Source organism: Oryx dammah, unplaced genomic scaffold, assembly GCF_014754425.2.
Source record: "Oryx dammah isolate SB20612 unplaced genomic scaffold, SCBI_Odam_1.1 HiC_scaffold_3, whole genome shotgun sequence".
NCBI lineage: Eukaryota > Metazoa > Chordata > Mammalia > Artiodactyla > Bovidae > Oryx > Oryx dammah.
In genome coordinates, this window is record NW_024070187.1 from 113,990,568 (window position 1) to 114,007,786 (window position 17,219).

The 17,219-nt window shown below is 68.7% G+C and overlaps 2 protein-coding genes across 3 annotated transcripts in view; both read right to left on the reverse strand.

The window, feature by feature from the left end:
• Positions 1-818: 818 nt before the first annotated feature.
• On the reverse strand, positions 819-7,714 carry HGFAC (HGF activator). Its single transcript, XM_040237643.1, has 14 exons — positions 7,328-7,714; positions 6,693-6,861; positions 6,440-6,539; positions 6,142-6,221; positions 5,488-5,610; positions 5,253-5,384; positions 4,984-5,094; positions 4,734-4,908; positions 4,440-4,525; positions 3,513-3,777; positions 1,901-2,040; positions 1,502-1,642; positions 1,265-1,413; positions 819-1,081 (listed from the first exon to the last, which is right to left on the reverse strand). The coding sequence occupies exons 1-14, from the start codon at positions 7,607-7,609 to the stop codon at positions 899-901; spliced, it is 2,136 nt and encodes a 711-aa protein (XP_040093577.1). The 5' UTR covers positions 7,610-7,714; the 3' UTR covers positions 819-898.
• Positions 7,715-15,134: 7,420 nt separating this feature from the next.
• Positions 15,135-17,219, reverse strand: part of RGS12 (regulator of G protein signaling 12) — an 86,044-nt gene continuing 83,959 nt past the window's right edge. For both annotated transcript variants that reach the window (XM_040237646.1, XM_040237644.1), the window contains one exon: positions 15,135-16,794. In XM_040237646.1, the coding sequence (XP_040093580.1) occupies positions 16,732-16,794 (63 nt within the window). In that variant the 3' untranslated portion in view covers positions 15,135-16,731. The remainder of the gene's footprint in view (positions 16,795-17,219) is intronic.

Sequence of the window (17,219 nt, forward strand, 5' to 3'; positions counted from 1 at the left end):
AAGGCTCTAAGCCCCACCCACACGCTGGGGCAGCAGGCACCGTGTTCTTCTCTCCTCTTCTGGCTTTGCCAGGGGGCAAGGCGCCTTCCTGGTAATGTCTGATCTTGTCCTGACAACTCTGTTCCCTGCCCTCCCAGCCTCCCCACCAGCTGGGTGTGGCCACGAGACCCGATTCGGGCAGACAGAGCGAAACACAAAATCTGCTGGAGGAGGGGTCCCTGTGGAAACCCGTCCTCTCCTGATAAAGGGGCTGTAGCTGACCACTGGACTTCCTGGCATGGGAGCGAAGCAAAGCTCTCCAGCCCCATCGGTCAGGTCTGAGTGCAGTCCTGACTGAGATGGGGCAGAGAGGGGAGGGGTCTGTGCCTACCTGTGTGTGTGACAAGGGGGAGGAACTGGAAAGGACCTCCCCAGGCCTCCCAGTGGTCAAAAGGCTGAGCGGAGGGGGAGGGCAGCACGGGACAGAACGTTCTAGGCAATAGTGGCAACAGGGTGAGCAAGGGGCCTGCTCAGTTTCATGAGCACAGGGAGGCCGGGGCGGCCGGAGCAGTTTGGGGGTCAGGGCAGGGCAGAGGAGGCTCTGAGACCAGTCTGGCTGGGAAGAAGGTCCCACCGCATCTCTTGACCTGGGTCTCCAGGCTGTGGGGCCAGACCCCTCCCAGTGGGGTCGCAGGCTCCCTTCTCCACTGAGGAAGGGCAGCTGGGGTGCTGGCTCGGGGGGACCCCAGCCCTGAGGGCCCGTCATCCACAAAGCTGGGTGGGGGGTCATGGCCTGGGAGGAAAGGCAGGGCTGGGGGGCTTGGGCAGAGAGGCCGGCAGTGTGGGTGGGGTCTTGGAAACATCTTTATTGGCAGCAAAGAGGGAACGGCAGGACACAAGGCCCCAGGGTAGAGGGGGCTCAGGAGGGACTCGTGGGTCGCTTGTGGGGGCGAATCCGGTCATTGATCCAGTCCACGTAGTTGGCCACGCGGGTGTAGACGCCAGGCTTGTTGAGCCTCCCACAGCCGTCGCCCCAGCTGATGATGCCGTACAGGTAGGCCACGCCGTTCTTCTCGCAGGCCAGTGGCCCGCCGGAGTCCCCCTGTGCAGAGCGGCCCGTTAGGGCCTGAGACCCACCCGGAAACCGCCCACTACCCCTCACCCCAGCCTCCCGCACCCCAACCCTGAAAGTGCCTCCGCAGGGGTCCAGAGCTGCCCTGGGATGCAGATTCTCAGGGACCCCTTTCGGCTCCAAGCTCCGGGTTGGCGGGCTGTCCAGGCTAACCTGGCAGGCGTCCGACCTGCAGTCGAAGTAGCCGGCACACAGCATGTTGGGGCTGATGTCAGCCCCATACACCTCAGGGCTGCTGCACTTGTGGTCCGCGACCAAGGGGACCAGCGCCTCCCGAAGCGAGGGGGAGTAGCCGCTCACGTCTGCAGGCCGACACGGGGTGTGGGGGTGCTCAGGCTGGGTCGGGCCACCGCTCCTGGGGGCATGACCCTGGCCCCTGCCTGCACTCACTCTCATCCTGGTGGCCCCAGCCTGCTATCTGGCACTTGTGTCCTGCGGGGAAGGGGCTGCCAGGCTCGGGGAGGCAGATGGGCTGGACGAACTGGGAGCGGACGGCGCAGCGCTCCCCTTTCTTCTCCAGCCGGATCAGGACTGGCGGGAGAGAGGTCGGAGGTCAGCCTGCCGCGCGGGGGGCCGTGACAGCCGAAGGTGGCCACGGAGTCACACGGGGTGCAGCCCGCTGGGCCGTGGGGCTGTGTCCTGGGAGGCCCCAGAGGGAACTGCAGACAACCTTCCCCCTCCTCCTCACCTTCTCCCTCCCTCTGCCCTCCCCCAGCCCCCATCTCTCCCATCCCTCCTGGGAGAGTCTGAGGCGTGGCTCCCTGCACACAGCCCCGGGCGGAGCCTCACCGAGGTCGTGGTCACTGGGGTTGAACACCGAGTACAGTGGGTACGGGGTGTACTTCTCGATGCCAAACGTCTGTGTCACGTCCGTCGTGCGGTTGAAGAAGTGCTGGCCCAAAACCACGGAGACGCTCTCCCTGGGGGGGCTGTGCAGCGGGGGCTGGTGGCTGCACGACCCTCGACCCTCGACCCTGAGGCCGGCTCGCCCCTCCTCCAACACTGTGCAGTGCCCCCGCCCCCAAACCCTGGGGAGACCTGAGCAGGGGTGCAGCGGGCTGTAGTGTGGTTGGGCGTGTCGAGCTACGGCCACACCCACAGTCCTGGCAGCACCATCTTTAAGAAGGCCAAGGCCCGCGTGAGCCGGGGGCCTCTCCTGTGTCCAGGTGGGCTCGGTGCTGAATGGGGCCCAAGCTAGTGCAGGTCCAGGTTGGGGCACGGTTCTGCCCGGTGCCCCTGGCCTGGAAGCAGGCCTTCCTATGAAGTCACTCAGGGGTCCAGGAGCCTGAGCACTCCTCTCACCTGCTGACCCCCATCACACCTGCCCATGAACACCCTGCTGGAGCCACCTGCTTGGCCCAGGCCTGGGACCACTGCTCTGGGCCCCCGCCCACAGAGGGTGGGTACCTTCACCCACCTGGGTCCCTCCCCTGATGTGAGGAGAGATGCCGGCTCCCCTCCTCCAGTCTGTTAACCACCCCCACCCCACTGGGTACAGGGGAGGCTCCAGGGGGCGTTTCACAGGTCCAGCGGGGAAGGAAGCGGCCCAGGCCACAAGCACTCAGCACAGGGCTAGTGCCCACTGCACAGCCCCGCGGTGTAGTCCTTAGGGTGACTGGGGGGTGCTCATTTCGGACTCTCACGCAGCCAGACCCCAACATGCCCCAAGCCCCTGACCCCTGGGATGACACTGGACCCCTCCCCCCGCCCCGAGAGAGCCCCTTCCCCTCAAGGCAGAGAATTTAGGAGAGGTGGATGGGCAGGCCTTTCCCGGCTCTGAGCTCGCTGCTCCTACCCCTGGGGTGTGGTCGTGGGCCTCACACCCGTGACCGCGACCCCGGACGCCAGCCCCGGCCGCCAGCCCCGGCCGTCCTTGCCCCCCGCCGGAGGAGCCGAGTGGGCAGGACCTCAGGCTCCCCGGGCCCCTACACGGGGCCACCTGCTCCTTCTGGGCAGAGGCGGGGCGGGAAGGGGCGGGGCCTAGGGCAGACCACGCCCACCGCCCTGCTGCGCAGGCGCCCCGCCCCGCCCAGCCGCGCCCCAAGCTCCAGACCAGGGAGCTCCCGGGAGAGGACCGGCCACCGGGACAGAGGCTGGGGACTGCGCCTCGGGGCAGGAGCGCGGCGGCTCCCGCAGTCCCCCGGCCCAGCACCGAGCGGAGCGCGGAGCCCCACCTGAGTCAGAGGGGCTACGGGGAGCGGAGGGACCGAAGGACGGGGTTTACACGGGTAAGGTGGGGACGCGCGGGTGATGCTTAGGAGCAGCGGGCGTGTGCGCGGATGGCTGGCGGAGGAGCCGGGACGCCGCGTGTAGGGCCGGCCGGGCGGGCAGGCGGGGAGGCGGATGGTTGGAGGGGGGACACCGGGATGGATCGTGGACACTGGGACCCAGGGCCGCTCACCTGTTAGAGAAGCAGTGGGCGGCAGACACCACCCAGCAGGTGTGGACGAGGCTCCCCGCACAGAAGTTGTTCCCGATGTAGATGGCGGCCAGCCAGGGATGGGAGCCGGGCAGCGAGGAGGAGCCGCCGATAATGCGGGGCCGCAGGAAGGTCCTCTTCTTGTGCCTCTTGCCACAGGTCTGGCGTCCAGCTGGTCCAGCGGCTTCGGGCCCAGGCAGGGTCAGCAGGGCCTCGGTGGGCGGGGGCTGAATCCTGGCAAGGGATTCTGGGGACACAGATCACTGGATCACGCCGCAGGTCCTGGCTGTGTCCAGGATTCTCTAGGCCCCCCAGTGGTTAACCTGCCTCCAGCCCCAGCCTAGGCAGCCCCTCTGAAAGAAGAGCCCCGCTCAGGCCCAGCTCTGCCCTTGGGGAGGTGGGCACAGGACTCACTCTGAGCCTGGTTTTCTCATCTGCAGGATGAGAACTGTGCCTGATCACAGGCTGTGCAGAGCCAGGGTGGCCCAGCAGGCCTGGCAGGGTTCCTGTCCCCTCCAGCAGCCTGGGACTCCAGAGCCAACCCGGGATGGGTCAGAGAGCCCTGGGACAACGGGGCCAGAGGACAGGCTGGCCTCTTGGAGCCGCCTACCCCCCAGGGGCTGACCTCAGGGACACCCAGCTATCCGGGTCCATGGGGACCGTCCGGGCACACTGCAGGATGCCTGGGCCCCCTGACCTCTGGTGCCGACCCACTGCGTGCCGACCCACTTCGTGGCCTTGATCCAGCCCTGCTGTGGTGAGCCTCAGTCTCCCCATCTCTCAGATGTGCCCGTGGTCCTCTTGGGAGAGGTGGCCGGGCATGGGGGTGGAGTGAGGAGACCCCAGTGGGGGTGGGGCCAGCCCGGTTCCCACCCTACTCCTCCCGAGACCACCTCCAGCTGCGCGCACCGCAGGCTGCCAGGCGGCAGTACTCCCAGGAGAGGGCGCTGTCCTTCACCACGTAGCACCAGGGCCTCTCGTCCTTGTCTGGGTTCCTGGTGGGCAGGGACAAGCGGGTGGGCGGGGGTCACGGCCCCTCAGAGGCAAGGGGGGAAGATGGGGATGCCTGCTGGGGGGGGGGGCCCGACCCCCCCCCCCCAGCAGCCTCTGCTCCTGTAGGCGGCTCTGATCCCCGGCCCCAGGCTCCGCTCCCTGGGCGGCCTTCCGAGCAGAGGGGGTCAGGGCCGTGGGGACAGTACTGACCGGCAGTAGGCATGGGGGCCCAGGCCCAGGAGGGCTGCGGCACCCACGGAGTCCACGTGCAGCTCCTGGTAGAGCAGGTCGGAGTTCCAGGCCAGGCAGCTGAGGCCCGAGGCCGCCGTGCTGGCCACGCCTCGGTACTCGGTGCCGGTTCCCACGAAGCAGTGCTGGGCGGGCACTGTGGGCGGTGGGAGTGCGGTGAGCCTGGGCCGTGGGCCCTGGGGCCCACACCGCTCCAGGCTGGGTGACTCACCGATGTTGCAGAGCCGCCCGGCGTACCCTGGGGGGCAGGCGCAGATGGTGGTCCCAGTGGCCACGATCAGGTGGCAGGAGCCCCCGTTCAGGCAGGGGCTGCTCAGACAAGCTGGGGGGAGCACTCGGGAGCTAGGCCTTGGCCCCGAGCCGGGGGCGGGGGTGGGGTGTCTAGGCCTGGTTCCCGCCCCAGTGCCCCTCTCTGGTGGCCCTTCCCAGAGCGCAGGCTCAGTGACGTGGCCCGCCCCGCCAGGCCGCACCCTCGAGTACCTGTGTGGCGGGTTCCCTCACAGCGGACCTGGCCCCCCACACACTCGCACTGTTCCACGCGGCCCTGGTGCACGCGGGCCCAACGATCGCCCGGCTCCAGGTACTCGTAGCGGCTCTCATCAAAGCACTTCGCTGGGGTGGGGGGTGGCAGGGGCGGGGGCGCCGGGGGGGGGGGCACAGTGAGCTGCTGCTCCCGCCTGTGGCCGGCGCCCCGCCGCCCCGCCACCCCGCTCACCTGTGCCGCAGTCCTGGCCGGTGAAGGCCTCAGGGCAGGTGCAGTGGTGAGACTCGGGGTCCTGCGTGCTGGAGCATGAGCCTCCGTGGAGGCAGGGGCCAGAGGCACAGGGGTCCCGGGGGGCTGGGCACACGCGCAAGGCAGGAGGGCGTCTGAGAGTCCCGCAGGCTTCGGGCCCCCAACCCACACCGTGACGCTCCCGCTTGCCAAGGACCTGCCGCCTTCACGATGCCCCTTATAAGGCTCCTCGAGGCGTGTGTGCCCTGCAGACCTCTGCCCTCCCCACTCCACCCCTGCCCAGCTCTCAGAGCCTGGGCCGGCAGGCCTCTGGCTGCGCATCCAACACCCCAAGAGCCGGACCCCAACAGGCAGCACACTGCCCCTGGAGCGCCCTGCACGGGGACCTGCGGGGCCCAGCCTGACCAGCAGGGGGCGGCGTGGCCCCAGCAATAGCCAGAGCAGCTCTGTGGCCCCCAGAGGGGGCGGGACCCTGCCTTGTGGGTGGGCGGGTGTTCCCCACTTCTGCAGGCCCTCCAGCCCCCAGGCCTGCAGTAGGATGAGCCGCAGACAGGACAGGAGCCCCCACCCCAGCTCAGCTCTGACTCCCCACAAGAGATCACTCCCACCCCCGGGTTCAGACCCCCAGGCACCCACCTGGGCCCCCCTGGGGAACGGGGTCCTGCACACAGTAGCCCCAGGCCCTGTCCCGGTCGTAGTTGTGAGTCGTGGCACACCTGGGGGTGAGGCAGGTGCTGATGGGGGAGGGCACCCAGAGGCCAGCTCGTCCCGACCCCGACTCAGGCTGGCTGGCTGGCCGCTCTGGAGCGCTCTCCCGCTCAGGCGCTCATTCGTTCACTCCACCTGCTGCGTGCTGGGCTCAGGCTGGAGTCGGGAGGGCAGAGGGCGGGAGGGCCTCCGGGGTGGACTTGGGGGCGTGGGGACCGGGACCCACCACTTCCTGTGGGTGCTGCCCTCTGCCGTGCACGAGTGCAGCATGCGGCCGCCATAGCGGAACGGGAATCTGCAGGGCTGCCCGGCCTCGGTGAGCACCGCTGGGGGGGAAACGGGGGTCAACGGCTCCTGCACCGGACGCCTCCCCACCCCCATCACCCACCCCACTCCACCCCCCGGGGCTGTGGTGGTCCCCCCAGACCCCCGGCTGAGGGGTCACCCGCCGCCTCCTCCAAGAAGCCCTCCTAACGCACCTGTGCCCCCAGGGCTGTGGGAGGGGGCTCCCCTGGGCAGGGGGGTGAGCCCTCCACCAGGGGGCCCCTCTGTCTGGGATGCTCCCACAGCTGCAGTGCTGGGGGTCACCGAGGTTACAGGGGTCACAGGAGTCGCTGTGGCGTTGTGTCCTGGGGGCTCCCTTCGGCTCTGGGAAGGGCCGAGAGGGTTGTGATGGAGGGTGTGGGGCGGGCCCCTCACCCAAGGACCTGCCTCAATTTTCATGTCCTTGGAGTGGGGACCAGGGGACACCGGCCTCAGCTGAATACTGTCCCCTCCCCATCCGCCCAGTCCAAGGAGCCAGGACACCAGCATCACTGCCACCCGGGCTTGAATCCTGGGGTTGGGGTCAGACGAGAGCAGCTGTGTGGCTTTCAGAGGCCCCCCATAACCTCAGACACGTGGAACCAACAGGCCCAGAGGGCAGGGACCAGCAAGTTGGAGCCCCCGGCCTCCTGTCCCCCAGGCCCGCCCAACACGCCCACCTCAGCCCCGAAAGTCTGCTTTCCCCACGGTGGGCCCCTCACCCCGTCCACACCCAGCCCTGACCTCACCCTAGGACCCAGAGTGGGCCTGGGGGAGCCTGTGGTCACAGAACCGCGGGGTCAGCGCTCACCCTGGCAGCCTGGGGCTGCGCCCCGTAAGGCAGCAGCAGCAGCAGCAGCAACAGCAGGGCCGGCCTGGGTGGGGGGCAGGGGCTGGCGACCCAGGCCCAGCACCCCATGGCTCCTCCTGGGCTGGCGTGAGGAGCGGCGGGACGCGGGAGCAGGGTGAGGGTCAAGGCCGCCGGCAAATGATTAACCCTGGCTGCCTCCCGTGCCGGGAGGCCCGCATGTCTGCCGTATCTGCCGCCTGGCTCACCCTGCCTGGGCCAGCGGTACCCTCTTGCCTCCGCCATGCTCTTCCTGGACCTGACCGCGTCCTCCAGGCTCAGCACAGACGCCTCCTCCAGGAAGTCTTCCAGGATGACGTGGAAGGAAGGGGCCTGGACCCCCCAACCCCAGCTTCCAGAGGGCTGGCCACTGTGTACTTATGAGCTGTACTACCCAGAGCAGCTGTACATGCTGGGCCCTTTGGCACGGCCCCATGGCAGGCAGGAGGCCTGGTGCAGGGGAGCGTGTGCGCACTGGGGTGAGAGTTGAGGACAAGGCCCCAGACAGGGACCTCTGCCGCCGCCCTCCACAGCATTTCCATCTGTCCCCTCCCAGGGTGAGCCTGGGATGGGGCCCCCGTGCAAGGGGAGCAGGGAGGAGGCCTCCCCCCAGCCCCCTGCCCCCTACAGCTCCTGGACCCACAGGGACGCCGCCTCAGGAAGCCCAGGACCAGGACCACCCACGCTGTCCTGCCTCCCCCATCCTGAGCCCCTGGCCAGCCACCTGGGCCCACTAAGACCCGGCTTGGGGCCCTGCCCTGGTCTGGGGGCACTTCGCTTCCTGACCCATGAATGGGGATGGGGTGTTGCGCCCCAGACATGGAGTCGTTGTGCCAGCTGGCCTGTGGCTTGTGACTGCAGCCGTGGGCAGAGCTGCTCGGGGACCCTCTTCGTCAGTTTGAGGGGGTCACGGAGGCCAGGGGGCCCCGATCCCTGTGAGCCGGCTCAGCTGCCGACACGGGGTGGAGGGAAGGGCTGGCCCAGGGTGGGGCTGGCCTGGCGCTGCAGCCGCCTTGCTGGGCACCCCAGATCGCCCTCTCTGGGCCCTCATTTGCCCTCTGTGCAGACAGGGAGTGCAGAAACGGGGGGCACCCTGCTTACGTGGTAGGTGCTGGGCCCTCTTCCATGTGGGCACCCTTGGGCTCAGCTCAGGGCACAGCCCCGTGGCCCCGGGGGTGCTAAGGCTTATGGCCCTTCTGCAAGCCTGGAGGGCGTCTCTGTGGGCAGGGCTTTCCACACGGGCTCCGTCCACCCAGGACCCTGGCCCGTGGCACCATCTCTGCCTCCCTCTACCCTGTGCCCTGCCCCCTGGCCTGGCTGCCACTGCCACCCCTCCAGACCCCAGTTTCAGGGCCTTGGCACAGGCTGCCACCCTTTCCCAGGCTTTCTTGGGCAGGCAGGGCTCCCCCGACACGGTCACTGCACAGACTGGCCTTGCCAGACCACTTGTCTGAATGAGGCCAGGGTCAGGGTGGCCTGAGGGGTCCCCAGGCAGAGCGCCACCCCCACTGGTGGCCGCCATGAGAGGACGAGCCTGCAGGGCCCCTGGCAGATGGTGTGAAGCAGACAAGACATGGCCTAGACGGGGCAGGACCTCGGCCGGCTGCCCACACGCTGGGCCCCGCGGCCCCTTAGGCCAGCCTCGTCTCCCTGCCCGCCTCTGACCTCGCCCCCCTGAGCTGGCGCCCCATGACGTGCTGTGGCCACAGGGGCCACGGCTCCCTGGGGGAGGGCCTGTGCCCCAGGACCCAGCACGAGGCCGACAGTCGGGTCCGCTCTGACACTTTATTGCGGGAAGGCTGGGCGCCAAGCAGCAGGGGCAGGGCCACCAGCCCTCTGAGCCGGCCCTGGTGGGCATCTGAAGCCAGGCTGCCGGGGGTGGCTGACCTGGCCTGAGGGCCTCGAGAGGGGCTCAGCTGCCCTCCCTCAAGACCACTGCTCTCCACCACTCCTGTCCCGGCCGGCAGCCCGGGTGCAGGGTCCGCAGGGTCGGCCGGCAGGGATGGGCTGGCGGGCGGCAGCCTCAGACAAAGGTGGCATGGTGCGGGCTGGCCTTGGGCTTGGCGGGCCCCCCTGGGACGGGGCTCGGGGCGGGGCAGGCTGACGTCGGGGCCCCGCTGGCCCGTGGCCTCCAGGGGGCTGTCCGCACCCCCGGGATGCTGCCAGCTGGCCCCGGCGGCTCGCCAGCGACTCGGTCCACATCCACGACTGCGCTGACCGGGGGGCGTCGGCTGCCTCGGGCCCCGCCTGTTGCTGTCATGGGGAGAAGAGAGAGGCTATCACCCGCCTGTGCGCCCTGGCAGGAGACCCCGGCCACCCTCCTCGCTTAGACCCTGCCAAGGGGTTCCCGCACCACCACCCCCTCCACCACGTGCGTCCCGGGGGCAGCGACCTCTGCCCTGCGGCCCCTCGGCCTGTGCTCCGGGGAGCACTCAGCAGGTACCCTGAGGAGGGTCCCAGGCCGAGGGGGACAGTGGGCTCCGGGGAGTGAGCAGGGTGAGGGCAGCTGTGGTCCTCAGTGCTGGGCGCGGGGTCTGGGGGTGCCCGGCCTGAGGGGCTCAGTGTTCTGGGACCAGCGGGGCCCCTCATCTGGCAAGGGGACATCCGGGGCTCCCTGCCTGGGTCCAGTGCAGCCAGGAGACGGGACGGCTCATCCAGCGGGGGCCCCTCCAGGAGGAGCTCAGAGGCAGGGCAGCTCCCCTCTGCCCCACCCTCACCCCCTTGATCTCCTTCCCTGGGGGGCTGTCTGCAGCCAAGGGGCATTGAGCAGGTGGTCGTGACGGGGGCTCCCGGGAGTGCGAAGCACCGGGTGGGGCTGTTGCAATGGGCTGGACCCTGGGAGGAAGGCCATCCGCAGGCACTTGGGGTCTGCACCCACGGGCAGCGCTGCTGGCTTCTCAGGGCCGTGGCCCCCAGGGCCCTCCTGACCTGGCCCGCCATGGTCCACCTACCGGCGGCTGACTGTGGGCGTCTCAGCCTCTCAGACCCCAAGCCCCTGTCGGGCCCCCTCCATGCTCTCCCGCTCCGCCAGCAAGACCGCAGGCCGAGCGCCCCTTCCTCCAGCCTGCCTGCTGCTCAGAGCAGCCAGGCCCTGACTCCAAGTACCCGCCTCACCCCCAGGAGCTCCAGGCTGCCGGGGACTGCCTTGGAAGCTTCCAGACGCCGCGGTGGGCAGCCACACCTCCCGGCCCATCACCCCAGGTGGTCATCACTGCCCTGTCCCCCTGGCTGGTCCCGGGTGGGGCCCTGGCGGGGCAGAGGTGTGGTTACCAGAGCCAGGCAGGTGTGGGCAGGGCACAGGGCACTGGGTGGGCGCCTCAGCCTCAGTCCCGACACAGGGCTCCCCAGGTTCACCCCCAGGACGGGCGCCAGGCTCAGGGCCACAGGTGGGACTCCAGGCCCCGGTCGGGCCAGGTGTAGGCGGAGCACAGTGTGTCTGGGGTGGTCTCAGTGAGTCTGAGCCAAGGACCCACTGATGTCTGGGGTGTGGGGAAGGTGCCCCAGCCCAGCCCCCGGTGGACAGGTGGAGGAGGGGGCTCCAGCCCAGGAACACGGGGTCCGGCTCCCCTGACTGCCTCTCTCGGCCTGTGGGGAGGTGGCAGGAGGGGCCCCCACGGCGGGTCAGCCTCACGCCTCCCAGGGGTGCTGCCTGGCCACACGCGTCCCACTCGGGCAGTGTGACAGGTGGGGGTGGAAAGTGGAGACGTTTGTGAGGAAAGTGGCCTGTCCAGGGCTCCCAGGGTCCACGCGGAGCAGCTGGGACTGGAAGCTCCTCCCAGACAATCAGTCCTTTGGTCATTCAACAAACATTCCGTTTCGGCCTGTCCGGTGCTTGCCAGTCGGCCCCCAAGGGCCAGGAAGCCATGGGGTGGGGCTGGTCTGCCCTTGGATCTGGAGCGATGGGGAGGGGCAGAGCTGCACTCCTCAGTTGCTGGCCCCCATTTGGGGCACCTGTCTGGAGCGTTAAGAGGCCTGTGAGCCCACACACACCGTGGGGTACGGCCCGCTCCTGTCCAGCCCTGCTCAGACCCTCCAGGAGGACAGAGGCTGGTGAGCGGGGTGGTCCCAGCTGTGGGCCCTCTGGCACCCAGGCAGCTCGTGAGCTCTGGACGGGCGCGTCTCAGGAGGGTGGCTGCAGTCCAGGCTCCTCCTGCTGCCTGGACTTGCTCCTCCGAGGCAGCGGCAGCCCCAGGCCTGTGACTCAGTGTCCAGGGCCCAGCCCGAGTGGTGGGCGGGCAGGTGTCACGGCCTCTGTGCCAGGGCCTGCCCGTGGCGACTGCTCTCCTGGCCTCCCCATGACCCATGACCCTCCTGGCAGGGGCAGAGCACAGAGGACCCCCCACCCCCCCGAGCTCGAGGGCCACTGCTTCCAAGGGAGCCAGGCTGCCCTGTACACGACGCTCGGTCCTGGCACCAGCTGGCCCCAGTCCTCTGTCCCACGTCCTCCAGACCCTGCATGTGGGGCCGGAGCTGGAACCTCAGTGCCCACCCCTCAAGCTGCCCCCAGGATCACAGGCCCAGCCCCCCGGCCGACCAGATTCTGTGATCCTGACTGGCACAGCCAGCCCCTCCCTGGGGGCACCCTGCTGGAGCCCTCACGGCAGCTGGGACCCAAAAGCCCCTCCCAGGACCCTCTGGGCAGCCCCTGGCCAGTGGCCGGCCTGCTCTGGCCCTCGAGGCTCCACATCACCAGAAGGACCCTCCTTTGGGGGGCCGGCAGGGCTCCCGACGGCCCTGGTGCAGCCTGACCCTTCGGCCACCTCCAGGGTCACGGTCTGGCCTCAGCCTCTGGACCTGCTGGGTCCTCGCAAGGCCCCCACTGGCCCTGGGAACCCCATCCCACTCGGCGCCCTTCTGTGGAGGCTGCCTGGGCCCCCAAGGGCAAGTCAGGGGACAGCCCAACCGAAGCCTTGGTTCACCCGCAGTTCCCCCCACCCCGGCCCCCAGCGTGTGTCTGCGATGGGGGGGGGGGGGGGTGCCGGCTCGAAGCCCCTCACTCTGCAGATCCCTGCTGAGCACCTGCTGGGTTCCAGGACTCCAGCCCATGGCAGCACAGGCAGGGTTGGGGGGGGCCGCACGGAACCCAGGCAGGCAGACCTGAGGGCAGGGGTGTGGGCAGGGCTGCCCCAGCGGAGGTGGCGGGGGTCATAGTACCAGCCACCGGTGGCCCCTTGCTTCCACTGGGAGACACCCAGAGGTCAGGTGGCATGGACCACCTGCGGGGCACTCGGGGGAGACACGGAGAAGGGGACGCAAGGGGGACGGACAGGCAGCAGAGACCCAGGGCCAGCGGCCAGGAGGCCGGAGTTGTCCTCACCCGTGCCGGGGCCCGGGGACAGGTGTTGGGCCAGCTCGGTCAGCCCCGGGGAGGCCGGGGAGCCGGCCGGGTGGAGACGGGAGCCCAAAACATCTTGCAGGTCCGCTCAGGTCCACCCTGCCCAGGGAAAGGCCGGGGTGCTGTGCTGGAAAGGGGGTTCTGGAGAGAGCCCTGGCTGAGGGCTTCCCTCCCGGGACCCCCGAGCACCCACATGTCCCTGAGAAAGTCCAGCAGCCGCCCCGTCTGCCCAGGAAGGTAGGTGTGCACGGTAGGGGTGCCCCTCTGGAGCCCAGACGGAAGGGCCAAGCTACTGCTGGAGAGGGGACAGCTGAATGGACAAAGTGCAAAGGAGGTGGCCGGGGCGGGGAGGCACCTGCAGCAGGCACACGGGGCTGGGGTCCGGGCTGGGGAGACCTGCACAGCCGTCCCAGGCAGCAGCCCTCTGCGGAGCCAGGCTTCCCTGGTGGTCCCTGGCCCAGGGCTCCCGCCTCACCTGGGCTTTTAGCAGGCGAAACACGCCAAGGCTGTGACTTGGGGGCGGGCGGACAGGGGCAGAGGGGCTCCTGGGACTCGGGGCCACCCTGAGGGCACGCGGTCTGGCCCCCCCGCACTGCCCAGTGGAGGGCGTGGCCCTGTCGGCCTGGGTGACTCGACTCCAGTTTCCATGGAAGCCGAGTTACTACGCCACAGCGACCCCTGGCGGGTGGGCCGCGTGGCAGCACTTCCTGGATCCGCGGAGAAGTGACTGCAGGCCCCTCCCTCTCTGGGGACTGGACGTGCCTCGTGCAGGGCGGTACGAGTCCCCAGGGCGGGGGGGCTTCGTCCCGTCCAGTGCTCCTTGGGCTGAGCCCCCAGCGGGGCCAGGATGGTGGCGAGGGCTCCTCGGGGAGGGTAAGGGAGAGGCTCGACCAGGACCGTGACCCAGGCCCCACCGCCCAGCGCGGCCGGGGAACAGGAGGGGGAAGCCTGCCCAGCGCCTAGCTGGGGGGCGGGGGCAGAGGGACACACTTCTCTCGGCCCAGCGCCCGGCCGTAGGTGCCACGGGGTCAAGCCTGCACCCGGGTTATGGCACCCCGCTGAGCGCTCAGCCGGGGGCAAGGCCAGGACCCACCCCGCCCGACACCTGGCGGCGACGGGGTGCTGGGCCCGGCCCCCCCCCCCCCCCCACCACCAGTCAGCGCTGCAACGGCTCCTCTCCTTGGCCTTGAACACCCTGCTCTCTCCCTGGGAACACAGGGCCCTTCCAGGTGACGCCCACGCCCTTGCCACACCCACCCACGTGGACAGGGACATCTCAGCCCTGAGCCCTCTGCAGGGCCCTGGACGCCGTCCTTGGACCTGACGCTCGCTCTGTCGGGGCCAAGGACTCAAACCCACACCCAGCCAGTGCTCCCCGGGGCAGGACGTGCCCACCAACGCCCAGGGTTTTGCTGGATACCAAAGAGGTTAACAGGACCAAATCCACGGCACGCCGTGCGGGAAGGTTGTGCCCTGCATGGGCACGCGTCCGTCCAAAGGCCTCCAGCCCTCGGGCTCTGACAGGCCTCTGAACATGGGCGCTGGGGACCCAGGCCCACCCTGACGGGACCCTCTCCTCAGGGTGGCGCAGAGCTGGCAGCCCCGGGCTCCACATCGCACAACCTGGCGGCATGGGCGTGCTGTCTCTCTCACCCTGGACAGAAGTGGCTCGGTGGCCACCCTCTAGGAAACAGCTCACAGCACCTAGAACTCGGAACGCACTGCAAGCATGCCGGTGGGCCCCAAGAATAAGCACACTGGCCAAAGGGCGCCTGCAGTGCCCCACGGGCTGGGGAACCCCTGGTGCTGTTCTGAGCCACCAAGGTGAGTCCAAGGCTCACGGCAGGAGCACCCCCTAGGACACCCAAGGAGGCAAGCATCCAGGGCTCCCACCTCGCTGGGGGTTGGGGGGCGGTGGGGGTGGCCACGGTGGTCAGAAGCAGCTGCCAGCACTGGCAGGAACCGGGTTCCTACCCAGCAGTGCCCTGGGGTGGGTGGGGGGGATGGGGCTCAGATGGCCCCAGCAATGTGCAGGGAGATGCAGGGACCCCCGCCCGTAACCCTGCCCAGGCTCTGGAGCGAGGAGCAGAAGACAGAGGTCCCACTGGGTAAACCGCGTGGGCTCTATGCCTGAGCGGAGTGTGGAGTCGGGGAGGACGTGGCTGGACCACAGGCAGCCAGCATGCCTGCGCTCTGGGTTCACGGGCGGGGGTGGGGGATGGGGGCGGGGAGGCGAGGCAGAAGGATCCGGCCGCCTCACGCAGCAGCGCCGGCACCCCCACCTTCAGCCATCCGACCCCTAACCCCCGGGCCCAAGGAGGGGAGAGCCATGCTCCCCGTGTGCTGTGTCTGCCCGTCCAGCACCGCCCCCTCATCCCGCCCTTATGCAGCTCTGTCTGCAGACACCCCCGAGGCGCCCAAGTGTATCTAGAGTGGTCTATTTTCAAAAGCCAGTATATTAAACAATGAATTACACGGAAATGTGCAGTGTTTGCCATGGATTAAAATACATCTATCGTTTTCTAAAGAGAAAATAGGTTTTCAAATGAAGGAGGAAAGAGTTTTCAAGCAGTCCGATGGTCAGACGTAGAGTTTATTTCTCCTGGAGGAGCACAGACGCAGCTGCACAGGTGTGCAGGGGAGACGGGGTCGCAGAGCAGGCCACATGCGAGGAGGAGGCCCGGCCTGGTCCCGCGGGGAGCCCACCCACACAGCCAGTCCTCCAGAGCCACCCCGCGCGCCGAGTCAGACCACCGCGGCCCGGGGTCCCCAGAGATGTGGCTGCGGGTCCTGAAGGACCCGTCCCAGGCAGGACTCAGGCAAAGGGGGCCTTCCAGGCCGCGGAGCAGCCCACGGGGAAGGTCTGTGCACCCCAGGAAGCGAGGAGCCACCCCGCGGGCGTTGGCTCTCTGCAGGCGGAGCGACGTGCCCCCTGAGCCCCTTCTCCAGGAGGCCGGGGGCCTCGCTTTCCCAGCCAACATTCATGCGTCTCGGGACCGGCTCACGTAACACGTTCACGCTTCTGTTTGGCGGAACCGTGCTGACCTCCCGGGTGAGGGAACTCCAGGCCCGCGGGCCCCCACATGCTCTGACCGATGTGCAGAGGGGGAGCAGCCCCCCGCGGCCGGACCCGGGGGTCACCGTGGGCCTCGGGCTCTAAGCCACACAGGGCTTGAGCACTTACTCAAGACAAATTTTTTTTTTCAATCTTGAGATTAAAATACTGAAAGTGCTAGTGATCTAGATTGTAAAAATAACACACATTTTTCAGAAATCCCCAGGGCCTTGCTTGGTGGTGGCATTACTGCCCCGGACTGCGGAGAGGAGCAGGGGAGCGCCAGGGCCCGGTGGGGGCGCCACTCATGAGCGCCCCCCACAGGGGGCCGCCTCGGTGCCCGCCGCCCCCTCCCACCGTCCTGGCCACTCTCCGACCTCAGCGGCACTGGGTCCTCTCAGAGAGGGCGGGGCAGCCAGGAGAAGCACGGTCACCGAGGAGGAAGCACGCTGAACCCTCCCTCGAGAGACTCCGGGCGGGGGGTTCACTTCCCACCGCCCTCTCGTTTTAATTGGAAACTGTGTGGACAACGCAGTGCCAGGCGGACGGCGCGGGGCCAGAGGGAGGAGGGCAGTCAAAGGGGAGCAGGGGCGGCGCGCCCGGAAGTACCTGGTCTCGGAGGTGCGGCCGCGTCCCGCGGGGCGGGGGGCGGCGGCAGGAACGTGCTGTTGGGGCTGCTGATGTCCCCCTCCCCCGTGAGCGTCAGGTCGGCCACGTGCTCGCCCTCCTCCGTCTGGACGCTGCCGGCCGCCACTTCCTGTGCTGGAGGGCTGGGGGTCCCGGGGGCACCGAGGGGCAGGCTGTCGCCGGAGCCGGGGCTGCTGGCCGGGCTTTCTCGGGGCCGGGGTGCCCGCTCCTCGCCGTGACCCGTCACGGTTCTTGGACCGAAGGCCTTGGCAGTGGCTGAAGGGGAGGGGGCGAGCCCTGGGGGGCTGGGGGGCAGACGCAGGAACTCGGGCAGCACGAGGTCCTCCTTCCTCAACAGCCCGCGCTGGTCGTCTGCTCTGCTGCTCTGAGCTTTGGAAATGAGCTCAAAAAACTCTGGCAAGAAATCCCACATTGACCAGGTTTTAGAGCGGGTCCCCTCTGGCCCAATGCAAGAGCGTGTCTAGAAAGTTCTGTCCACTGCCCCGGGGCCTCCCCACCCTCTAGCCTCCACCAGAGCCCGGGAGGCTGCAGGCCGTGGGCACGGTTCTGGTCCTCCCTGGACTGGCTCTGGAAGCCGGGGTAGCAGCCACCTGGTTCCCTTCTGAGGAGGGGGGAAGCTGCTGACCATACACCACGGCTTGACAGAGCCAGGAGCCCAGGTGTCTGGCGCCAGTGAACTTGTGTGCGGGCGTCCTTGGGCACCACCTGGGCCTGTGAGCGATGCCTGGCCTTCGACCCCCTCCTGCAGCCCCGGCACCCCTGGCCAGGTACTCTACCTTCCTGGATGCCCCCCCAGAACCTTTCCTGTTCTTGAAAGT